The following is a 12,171-nucleotide window of genomic DNA, read 5'->3' on the forward strand; positions in this document are numbered from 1 at the left end:
CCCAGGTAAATGGTCATATCCCCATCGCTCTCAGGGGGAACAGGCCTCAAAATGTTGATCTACCCATGGCCGTAGTACAGGAAAAAGTAAATTCAAAGTCTACACACAGTGGCCTCAAAGAGCAGAGCAAACACGTCCTATTTGTCGACGTCTCCACAGCACCTGTGTCATGTGTGGCCTGCAGCAGATGCTCATCAACTATTCTTATGGGAAGAATATACAAATCCTTAGATCAAGACAGAACATCTTGAGAGATGAACATGTCCCCTTTAATTTCAGATTATACTTCCTGTAAGACCTGGAACATTTGCGAATACCCACCTGTCTCCGCAGCCATTAAGATGAAAAGTATGCCCTCCCTTTCCTGTACTTACATCAATGGTCTAACACCTTAGAAGGTCTATAACTTACAATTCATTCAGACTTACCCAATCCGATCTACTAAAGGATCCATGGTCTCATCCACCAGGTGTCTATTGGTCTGCCTACTACCAAATCCTTGCTCTTTAAACATCTTGGTTAGTATCAGTAGATCACTAGGCGCCATCTCAAAGTATGCATAATAAAGGAAAATAATTTCTAGCAGCATGGACTGTTCCCGGAGGCACTGTACAAACCAGCGAGACACCTGACGCTCAGTCTGCACCAATGAAGAAAACATGGAAGAGAAAGACAGCGTGACTAAAAACATACTTTAAAATGTTGGATTTTTTTTTTTTCTTTTTAAAAAAAATTTTAGTTTTTTTGTTTTGAGACAGGGTGTCATATATAGCCTCTGGCTGGCCTGGAACTCATTATGTAGATCAGGATAGCCTTGAACTCAAAAGATCTGCCTGCTTTTGGGATGAAAGGCATGTACCACCATACCTGGCCCTAAAAATGTCATTTTTATTAGAAACATATGCACGTATTGGAAAAAAAATTAAATATAAAAATGGCCTCTAACTTCTATTTCCCAATCACTGACACTTCTGTACAAGGCCTAGACTTGCTGTTCTAGATATGCTTCTCTCAGCAACATGCCTTCTACAGGCACTCAGTCCACACTCAATCTCTAAGCCAAACAGCACATTACTCAAATTATCTGGCACCTTACTTTTTAAATTTAACAATGAATCTCAAAGATTACTTCCTGTAATAGCATATTAAAAATTTCTGCCGGGTGTGGTGGCGCACACCTTTAATCCCAGTGCTCACCTTTAATCCCACCACTTGGGAGGCAAAGGTGGATGGATCTCTGTGAGTTCAAGGCCAGCCTGGTCTACAGGTCTACATAATGAATCCAGGACAGCTGTGGCTACAGGGAGACCCTGTCTCAAAAAGACCAAAAAAAAAAAAAAAAAAAAAAAAAATTTTTCTGGGCAGGTATGCTAGCACATGCCTTTAAGCCCAACACTCGGAAGGCAGAGTTAGGTGGATCTCTGTGAGACTGAGGTCAGCCTGGTCTACACAGCGAGTTCCAGGCCAGCTGGGACTACAGGGAAACCCTGTCTCAAGAAGAGGGAGGGAGGGAGGGAGGGAGATGATTGATGGATGGATGGATGGATGGATGGATGGATGGATGGATGGATGGATCTGGAGGCTGGAGAGATGGCTCAGCAGTTAAGCATGTACTGTTTTTACACAGGGCTTGGGTTCAGTTCCCAGCAACCAGGTTGGGTGACTCACAGCTGCCTATAACTCCAGCTCCAAGAGATCTGACACCCTTTTCTATACATATCCACATACAGACACATATATAGATACATACTTTAAAAATGAAAAAAAGGGGCTGGAGAGATGGCTCAGCAGTTAAGAACACTGGCTGTTCTTGTAGAAGACCGGGGTCCAAATCCCAGCACCCACATGGCAGCTAACACTGACCGTAACTCCAGTCCCAGGGGATCCAACAGCCTCTTCTGACTTCCGTGGGCATTGCATGACACGGGTGCACTTCCTACACACAGGCAATACATGCATACACATTTAAAAAAAAGGACATTGTTCTCAAGTTCTTAGATACTGCTTTTATATAAGTGTACCTCAGCTGCAAAATGTCACACATCTGGGAAAAGTGTTGTTTTGTCTGCTTTGGTATCAGAAAGAAAACAATTAGTTCTAGCAACTGCATTCTGAGAGGTTTCCTGAGTGCTGATTTCTCAGAGACCAAGCTGGCCTTGAACTCACAGATCCACCTGCCTCTGCCTGCCTAAGTGCTGGGATTAAAGGTGTGCACCACCAAGCCTGGCTATTTTCTACTTTTTATAGATGTTTAATAATCCATTAAGTGGATTTGCCACATAATATTCAACTGGTCAGCTCTTCATTATTAATATTGCATTGAATTTTGCATATAAATGCCATAATTTATTTCACCAAATTCACTTTGAATGGCACTGAAATTTGTATATGTGTGTATACACACATGACATAATATTTATTTATTTATTTGGGGGTACATGTCTCCCATCCAAGTTGGCCTTGAATTTACTGTATAGATGAAAATGATCTTGAACTCCTGATCCTTTGGCCTGTCTCTCAAGTACTAAGATTATAGGCATGTCTCACCATGCCTAGTTTTTTACCAATATTTTGCTAACAGAATAAATCAGCAAACAGCATATCTGGACAACTTCAAGACAGCTGGTATTTATAGAACATCACACTCAACTGCTGCCAAATGCACATTCCTTTTATTTTTTTTTGGGCGGGGGGACCCAAGCACCACAGTGGTTTTTATTTTAACAGCTTTGTGGAGGTATAATTTGCATTTGTGTACCAGTACAACTCACCAATGATAACGTCAAGGTTATTCAATCCATACAACCAATCATGCGCAATTTTTATCACTCTTGAAAACAGACCCTATCCTACCCACACACCCTCCCCCAACCTCCTGGACACCACTGACCTGCCCACCTCCATAGACTTTTTAAATGCATTTATTTATTCGTGTTTTGTTTTTTTTTTTCTTGCACATTCCTTTTAAATAGAAGTGGATATAGTATACTCACCAAGAAAGACATGGCAGCCATAAAGGAGAGGACAGTAACTGTTCTTAAATCCCCTACCAGGGTCATGGACATGCCATCACCTCGGAGAGGACAATCAGGTTTAAAAGCCTACAAGGTGGCCAGCCTGGGCTACACAGCAAGACCCTATCTCAAAAAATGAAAGACAGAGCTGGCAAAATGGTAAAGGTGTTTCTAGCCAAGCCTGATCACCTGAGTTCTATGCCCAGAATTTACAGGGTGGTAGGAGAGAACCATTGATCACAAGTTGTTTTCTGACCTTCACATGTATGCTACGGATTCACAGACAAACACATATCATGTACATAAACTTAAAATTTTGTTTGTCTGGTCTTTTTGAGACAGGGTCTCCCTATAGCTCCAGCTGGCCAGGACCTCACTATGTAGACCAGGCTGGCCTCAAACTCATAGAGATCAATCAGCCTGACTCTGCCTCCTGAGTGCTGGGATTAAACATGTGTGCCACCACACCTGGCCTAACTAAATTTTTTAAAGCAGCTGTTTAAAAATTTTTATTTTTATTTTATGAGTGTGAGTGTATTACCTGCACCTGTGTTGTACATGTTCATGTCGTGAAGACCAGCCTATCTACATAGCAAGTTCTAGGCCAGCTGTTTCAAAAAGATAAACAAGAAAAAAACAAAAAGAAAAAGCAGGCTACAATATAATCTATAAAAACAAATTCGTTTAGAATTTAGGATAAAATTATCAGACTAGTATCACACTTAACAGAAAATGAAAAGAAGTAATCTATACGGCAAGATGAGGCAGGAGGACCGCCAGGAGTTCCAGGTAGCCTGAACTGGCTAGAGTGAGACACTGTCTGAATTCTGTCCCCCAGAAACTCCCAACCACCCCTACCACCAAATTAAAAAAAAAAGTAGGTGAAATCTTGGGTTTAGAATTTCATTAACTACCAAGAATATTTTAGGAAACAAAATTTTAAAAAAGGGGAGGGGGAGCAAAACAGAGAGGTCTGATGAGAGTCTATGACCCTAGCAACCAAAAGGAAAGAAAAGACCAACCAAAGAAAAGGTCTTGTATTAGCTACCACTACTTAAGTAATCAGTGTTCTGTTCTGACAGGTCTATACTTTTCTTAAGGATGAGCCATGTGTGCTTGGTTAGTTACCTAGCCAGGGCTCCCATGGCCACGGAAGCTCCCTGTCACTCTCCAGCTATGTGCAGCACAGACCCCACATACCATAAGGTTCCCGTGTGTTTCCCAGGTTGGTACTTCAGTTCTGTAGAGCTCCACAAACTGCTGCCTGTATTTTACAACTAGCTCCTTCTCCAATTTATCAACACAGTCCGCATATTCAACCTTAAAAAAAGAGTAACTCATGTAGAATAAAAGGTAAACATTCAAATGAATATGAATAATATGAAAACTCAGTATTTCATTTATTGTTTTTACTTTATGTGCATGAGTGTACTGCCTTCATGAATGAAAGCACACCCATGTCATACAGTGCCCAGAGGTCAGAAGAGGGTGTCGATTCCCTTGGAATTGGAGTTACAGTTGATTGTTAGTCACCATGTAGGTACTAGGAATCGAACCCAGGGCCACTGCACGAGCAGCCGTGCTCTTAACCACTGAGCCACCTCTCCAGCCCCCTAAATTTTTTTTTTTAATTTAGGCTTAACCAGGAGTGGTGGCACACGCCTTTAGTCCCAGCACTTGGGAGACAGAGGCAGGCGGATCTCTGTGAGATTCAGGCTAGCCTGGTCTACATAGTGAGTTCCAGGTCCAGTGGGTGCTCTCTCAGTTCTCGAAACAAAAATAATAATAAAATATTTTAGGCTAGACAGATGGCTCAGCAGTTGAGAACAAATACTACTCTTGCAAGGACCCAAATTTGGTTCCCAACACCAACATTAGATGCCTCGCAATCACCTGTAACTAGCTCCAGGAGATCTAATGCCTCTGGCCTCCAAGGGTACCTGCACTCACGTGCACACATGTGCACATACACACATAATTAAAAATAAAAATAAATCTTAAAAATTTTTTAAGAATATGGGGCACCCAGCACTCATGAGGCAGAGGCAGCTGGATCTCTACGAGTTCCTGGCCAGCCTGGTCTACATACTGAATTCCAGGCCAGCTGGGGCTATAGGGAGACCCTGTCTCAAAAAGATTGAAAAGAAAATGTCAGAAATCTTGCAATGTTCCAAATATGGGACAGAGAGAAGAGGGACTGACTGAATGGCTTACCCGATAGGGGTGTCTTTCATCTTGGAAGTAAGTCAGAAGATGTAAGACACAACGAAGGATGCAGGTTCTTTCCTCATAATAATAATCTGCAATCTGGAAACAAAAATTCAAAATCAGGGGCTGGAGAGATGGCTCAGTGGTTAAGAACACTGGTTGTTCTTACAGAAGACCCGGGTTCAAATCCCAGCATCCACATGGCAGCTAACAATGGGTGCACTTACCTACATGCAGGCAATACACTCATACACATAAAATAAAAATAAAAAAAATTTTAAAAATTAAAAATCAGTTACTTCTGTAAACAGGACACTCAATTTTACACCTGCTGATCATCAGATCCTTTAAAAATGTGAATGGAGGGGCCAGCAAGATGCCTCTGGTTTAGAAAGCTTACTGCTTTGACAGAGGACTCACAGTTTGATTCTCAGCACCCACATCAGGTGGCTCACAGCTACCTATAATTTCAGTTCCAGGGGATGAGATATGAATGGATGGTTCAAAGGGTAAAGGTACTGGCTGCCAAGCCTGACAACCTGAGCTCAATTGTCAGGACCCATGTGTTAGGAGAGAACCAACTCTCACAAGCTGTCCTATGATTTTCGCATGTCTTAATGGCATGCAAGCGCGCGCGCGCGCGCGCGCACACACACACACACACACACACACAAGTAAATAAATGTTTTTGTTTTTTGGTCTTTTCAGACCGGGTCTCCCTATAGGCCCAGCTGTCTTGAAATTCATAAAGAAAACCAAATTGTTTTTTAAATAAAAAGAAATAAAAAGTAAATTCAAAAAAAAAAAAAAAACTTAAGTGCAGGAGAGGAAGTGCCAGGCTTAAGCACAGGCTGCACTAGAGAACACAGCTTCCGCTTTGAGAGCGCAGCCCAGAGCCAGCCTACAATCTGCCTGGATGAGGGGATCTATCAGGAAGCAACACACCAACTTATGGGACATTGGGGGCAGGGGGAGAGGTATATAAGGCTTGCACTTCCCAGCAATAAACGAGTCTGCAGCACCTCACCTAGTGCCTGCTCTCACCCAACTCCTGGAGTATATGTGTTGACTCTGCACCTCTCACCCCCACCTTGGCCAGAACCCTTGTTTCCTGCAGTCCCTTGTGGGCTGGACCCGCGAGGAAACCTGCAACACTTAAGGGAGCCAGACGTGGTGGTGCATGCCTTTAATCCCAGCACTCCAGAGGCTGAGACAAGCCAATCTTTGTGAGATGGAGACCAACCTTGACTACATAGCGAATTCCAGGCCATCTGGGGCTACAAGGAGACCCTGTCTCCAAAAGACCAAATAAATAAGTAAATAAATTTCCAAAAATGTTTTCTAGTATGAATTCGCAGAGCATTGAATGCTATATGCAATGTTATAAACTGACAGGTCAAATACATGAAAACAGATGTTAAAATACCACTGCCACGTGCCCTAAAATATACAATCGATGTACTATGTGCTAAGAAGAAGGACTCCAGAAATCACATTCCACTCTAAAGCTCTCAAGTGAGAGGGCTGCAGGAAGACAGGTCAGGAATAAAGGGGATACAAACCTTGCTTGGTTTAGATGTAAGAAGGCTGTGGTGTAGCTCAGTGGTACAATGCTTATCCAGCACCCATGAGGCTCTGGGATAAATCAACACCACTCGCCACCCAAAAAAAAAAAATCAAATGAATTTAGACTTAGAGAAAAGCTACCCATGATCCAGTTCATACCAGCACCAGCTGAAGAAAGTGTCGGGAAAACTCCTTAGCTGGCTCCTGGAGCTGATTATGTTACTTTACTATGACCTCAAAACTTACCTAACAGAGTCAAAAAAGACAGAAATGCTCATGAAAACAGGGTTAAGTTGCCATCACACAACTGTACACCAAAGAAGGGAGATGGTGACACTACTTACCTTCAGGATTAAGGCCTGACTCTGTCTCTCATCTTGGAGGACCGTCTGAAGGAAAACAGCAGTCAAGACACCATCATAAATAAAACTCAATTGGCAAAGAAACAGACACATCTACATCTTGCCCTCATGTTGTTCTTCTATATCTATAAACACTTTCTGCCTTTTTTGTGTGTGTGGGGGGAGGTTCCTTTTTGAGACAGGGTCTAGCCCACTACCTTATTTTTAAATTTAGTCTAATCAAACTGGTGCTCAAATCCCTCCCACATCCTCTGGCCCCAATCTCGTCATACATAAATTTATAAGCTGGGTAGCTGGGTGCTCTGCTGGTTCTCTATCAACACGCTCTCTGACTTTCCTACCGCTCCAAGAACGCAGACAGGCCTCAGCTCAAACATATGGTGGGTAGGTTTGGGTTTTCCCCCCAGCAGCCTTTAGTCTTTCCTGTTGTAGCAAACCTGACCTCCTCTGTAAAGAACAGGTGCCCAAACTCTAAGTTACCTAAGCAATGGGGAGAAAGGAGAAAGGCAGACAGGAGCTGGGCAGAAGCACACACCTTCAGTGAGTCCCGAGTGCCCCTGTAATCCTCCTGAAGGTAACACTGCAGTAACTGCACACTCTGCTCCTCATCAAGACCCTAAAATAAAGAGGCCTCAAGTGAGCAGCCAGCCCATTTAGAACCCGCACACAGTGTACAACATTTTAAATGAGATTGTCCTATGGAATGAACATAGGACTCAGAAATCAATCCTCTTTACAGTCTCACAACATAACCACTTTAACCGAAAGGAGTCAGGTACTAACATGCAAATTGCATGAATGACAAAATTCACATGCTGAAACCTGTGCTAATTCTCTAAGTATATTAAAACAGCATAATTAGGTTTCCAAAATTAAAGAAAAACAGGCACATATTTAAACATAAACTTCATTAAAGACCACCACATGAATGCTGTATAAATAGGCAACTCTGATTTGTGACTTAGGGTGAGAAGAGTTGCAATTTGAATTTTTTTTTTTTTTAATTTATTTTTGGTCTTTTTTGAAACAGGCCCAGTTGGCCTGGAAACTCACTATGTACACCATGCTGACCTTAAACTCACAGAGATCCGCCTGCCTCTGCCTCCCAAGTATTGGGACTATAGGACTGCGCCATCACATCTGGCAGCAATTTGAATACTTTCTTTTCATTTATTATTTTTATTTTATGTGTATGCATGTAATTGCCTGCATACAGGTAAGTGCACCCATGTCGTGCAAAGCCTGCGGAGGTCAGAAGAGGCTGTCGGATCCCCTGGGACTGGAGTTAATGGACAGTTCTTAGCTGCCATGTGGGTGCTGGAATTTGAACCAGGGTCTTCTGCAAGAACAACCAGTGTTCTTAACCACTGAGCCATCTCTCCAGCCCCCTTGAATAATTTTTAAACCCAAAAATGTTCAATTAAAAATCTCCCAAACCAAAATAAAATGAATCTTCACTAACACTCATTAACAACCAACCCCAGACCTCACACTGCCAGTGATAAACAGAGCCACTGTGAAGTTTCACTCACCAGAAACTTGCTGACTCTGAAGCCCAGCTCCTTCAGCGGTGAGGCAACATCTTTGCTAGCTTTCACTTTTTCAGCTGAACTGGGACTAAGACAAAGTCATTTCATTATTCTCAATGACCCCCAGGGGTTAAAGTAAACGCCCTTCTTCTGCCTCCCAAGTGTTGGGATTTTGCCCGTGCCAAAAATATTTAACAAGACTGATTACAGGCCTTCTTTCTGCCCTTTAGTACCTGTAACTCACTCTCTCTCTCTCTCTCTCTCTCTCTCTCTCTCTCTCTCACTTCTATGGACTTTATAACACAGAACTACTTATGCCTAAGTAATAAAACAGTGCAGATTTGTTACAAACTATGGTTATAGTACTGACTTTGTCCATATGTTACATTAATGTATTTTTAATGGGAGGAGATATGAAGGCCAGAGGTTGATGCCAGGTATCTTTCTCAAGCTCATTTTTTTTAAAGACAGGTCTCACTATGTAGCCCTGGTTGGCCTCTAACTAGAGATCTACCTGCCACTGCTTCCCGAGTGCTAGGATTAAAGGTGTGGACCACCATGCCGTTCTCACTCTCATTTTTCGAGACAGGGTCTCTCACTGAATGTGGAGCTCATCATTTCTGCTAGACTGGTTGGCAGCAAGCCTCCAGGATCCTCCTGTCTCTTCCTGACCCATCACTGGGGTTACAGGTGCATGCCCCCACACCCACCCACTTTTATGTGGGTACTGGGGATCTGAACTCAGGTCCTCATGCTGGCACAGCAAGCATTTTACCCAGTGAGCCATCTCCCCAGCTGTTATCTGATACTTCCATTTCCGATCCTTGCAAATACTCTGATATTTATTATTATTTTGTGTATGTTATGCCTGCATGTATATAAGTGCATGTATGTAAGTGCACGCATGTTGTGCGGTACCCACAGAGGACAGAAGAGGGCATCAGATCCCCTGAAATTGGAGTTACAGATGGTTGTCAGCTAACAAGTGGGTGCTGGGATTTGAACCTGGGTCCTCTGCAAGAGCAGCCAGTGCCATTAACGGCTGAGCCATCTCCCCAGCCCCCCTTGCAAATACACTGAAAGGTAAATATTATCCTCATTTAAAATTTTTAAAAATTTATTTTTAAAAATACAAAACACTTGTGTACAAGTGTTTTGCCTGCATGTATGTCAGTGCACCTGTGTCATGCAAAGCCCTCAGAGGCCAGAAGAGGGCACTGGATCCTCTGGAACTGGTGTTACAGATGGTTGTTACACAACATGTGGGTACTGGGACTTGAACCTGGGTCCTCTAAAAGAGCAGCCAGTACTCTTAACTGCTGAGCCATCTCTCCAGTTCCATCCTCATTTTATAAATGGAATTACCAACACTTTTAGGAAATACCTTACCAAAAATCCCACAGCTAATAAAACCTTGAAATAAAAAGTAAAACCAGGTCTGTTAGTGCACAAACATATGTTATCAGGCCCTGTCCACTGAGAAGTCTAAAGTTATGACACCTCAGTAGCAGCAAGCATACTTAGCACCCAGGACTTTTTGGAGAAATGCCTGATTCTAGAGCTAGGGCAAAAAATGCACAAGAAGAGCCTGAAGCACCTTCAACTGCTGTGAAGTCAGGAGGTGCTGAAAAACAGCGGCAGGGACACGGGAGAAGCAGACATCGTCCAAAAATTCCCAGTGGCCTAAGACGAGACAACCTATAAACAAAGCACCAGGGGCTAAGAGTGCAGCTCAGTGACAGAGCAAGGGCCTGGCATGCACTGTGTTCAACTCCCAGCATCCCTCCCCACAAAATGCAGACGCAGTACAAAATAAACATGCACTGCGCACACACTGACACAGATGACGAATGCTTCACGAATAAGGAAGCCTTACAAAGAACCCTGAATAGCACATGTAGATAGACACCCCTTCCTTCAGAAGGTGAAGTCTAAGTTCACTACCACCCAAGATTGAAATGGGCTATACTGGGGCTGGAGAGATGGCTCAGTGGTTAAGAGTACTGACTGCTCTTGCAGAGGAGCCAGATTCAATTCCCAGCACCTACTCACTGTCCATAAATCCAATTTCAAGGAATGGGACACCCTCTTCTAACTCCTGCAGGCATTACATGACGTGGGTGCACCTACCTCTATGCACACAATACACTCATACACATGAAATAAAAATAATAAATAAATTATTGAAAAGAAGCGGGCTATACTGGACTAGAATGTTTGTCTAACATGCCAAGTCCCTGAGTTCTACCCCCATTTCTCCCAGAGGAAAACAAGCAAAAAAGGGGAGGCACAGAAAGCAGACTACACTCAGACCTAAGTCCAAAGAACAGAGTAAGGAAGAGGGAAAAAGTAACTCTACAGAGGAGAAACTTGACAAACGCTACCTTAGCAATGTGGCCAAGGTTAACACTGAACTGATGTAGTAAGAACAGTATGTATTTCACCTCTCAAAACCCTATCAAGTCTATTATGAGAAAACATCAGACAAACCCAAGTGGAGGACATGCTATAGAACACTTCACAGTTTCTCAGAACTGTCTGAGGTCATGAAAGCCAAAGAAGCTGAGATATGGTGGCAGCTAAGCGCAGACAAAGATCATGACAACCAGACACAATGCAGTGCCCAAGACCACATTAGTGACCAGAAAGAGGGCGTGGGCTAGGGATGCGGCTGCTCACACAGAGTTCGCCTAGCACATACAAGTCTTTCAGTTCAAGTTCTAGAACTGAAACAAAAAATAAACCAATTACAAAGGTGAAATGCCAGTGAAGTATAAACTCTTTGAGAGATGGCTCACTGGTTAAGAGCACTGGCGGCTCTTGCAGAAAACCCAGGTTTGGCTCCCAGCACCACATGGTGGCTAATAACCATCTATAACACCAGCTCTAGGGGATCTGATGCCCTCTTCTGTCCTCTGTGAGCATGGCATGACACAGGTGCATTTACATGCAGGTAAAACACTCATACACATACAATAAAAATAAATAAAAAATAAATTGTCAGGAGTGGTGGTGCATGCCTTTAATCCTACCACCCAGAAGCAGAGGCAAGTGGATCTCTGTTAGTTCCAGGCCAGCCTGGTCTACAAAGTGAGTTCATGCCAGCAAGGGTTACCTGCCCTCCCTGTCCCCCCACACCCTCCCCCATAAAAATCAGACTTCAAATCCCATGCTACTGTATAAAGGGTATTTTTCTCTCTTTTAAAAAAAGACTGGGGAGGGCTGGAGAGATGGCTCAATGGTAAGACCATTTACTGCTCTTGCAGAGGACCCAGTTTCAGTTCCCAGCACCCAGGTCTGGCAGCTCATAACCACTTATAATTCCAGTTCCAGGGGATTCAACTCCCTCTTTTGGCCTCTGCAGGTATCAGGCACACATGTGGTACACATAGATACATGCAAGCACTCACATGTATAAATAAGCTTTTTTCGGGGGGGGTCTTTTTGAGACAGGGTCTCCCTGTAGCCCTAGCTGTCCTGGAACTCACTATG

The 12,171-nt window shown here is 43.3% G+C and overlaps 1 protein-coding gene across 1 annotated transcript in view; it reads right to left on the reverse strand.

Moving 5' to 3' along the window:
• Positions 1–12,171, reverse strand: part of Nup188 (nucleoporin 188) — a 69,809-nt gene that overhangs the window by 41,133 nt on the left and 16,505 nt on the right. The window contains exons 4-9 of the mRNA XM_008826086.3: positions 8,683–8,767; positions 7,686–7,766; positions 7,133–7,177; positions 5,229–5,321; positions 4,215–4,334; positions 429–640 (exon numbers count right to left, since the gene is read on the reverse strand). Of these exons, the coding sequence (XP_008824308.1) occupies positions 429–640; positions 4,215–4,334; positions 5,229–5,321; positions 7,133–7,177; positions 7,686–7,766; positions 8,683–8,767 (636 nt within the window). The remainder of the gene's footprint in view (positions 1–428; positions 641–4,214; positions 4,335–5,228; positions 5,322–7,132; positions 7,178–7,685; positions 7,767–8,682; positions 8,768–12,171) is intronic.

Source organism: Nannospalax galili, unplaced genomic scaffold (assembly GCF_000622305.1).
Source record: "Nannospalax galili isolate Female #2095 unplaced genomic scaffold, S.galili_v1.0 scaffold290, whole genome shotgun sequence".
Taxonomy (NCBI): Eukaryota; Metazoa; Chordata; class Mammalia; order Rodentia; family Spalacidae; genus Nannospalax; species Nannospalax galili.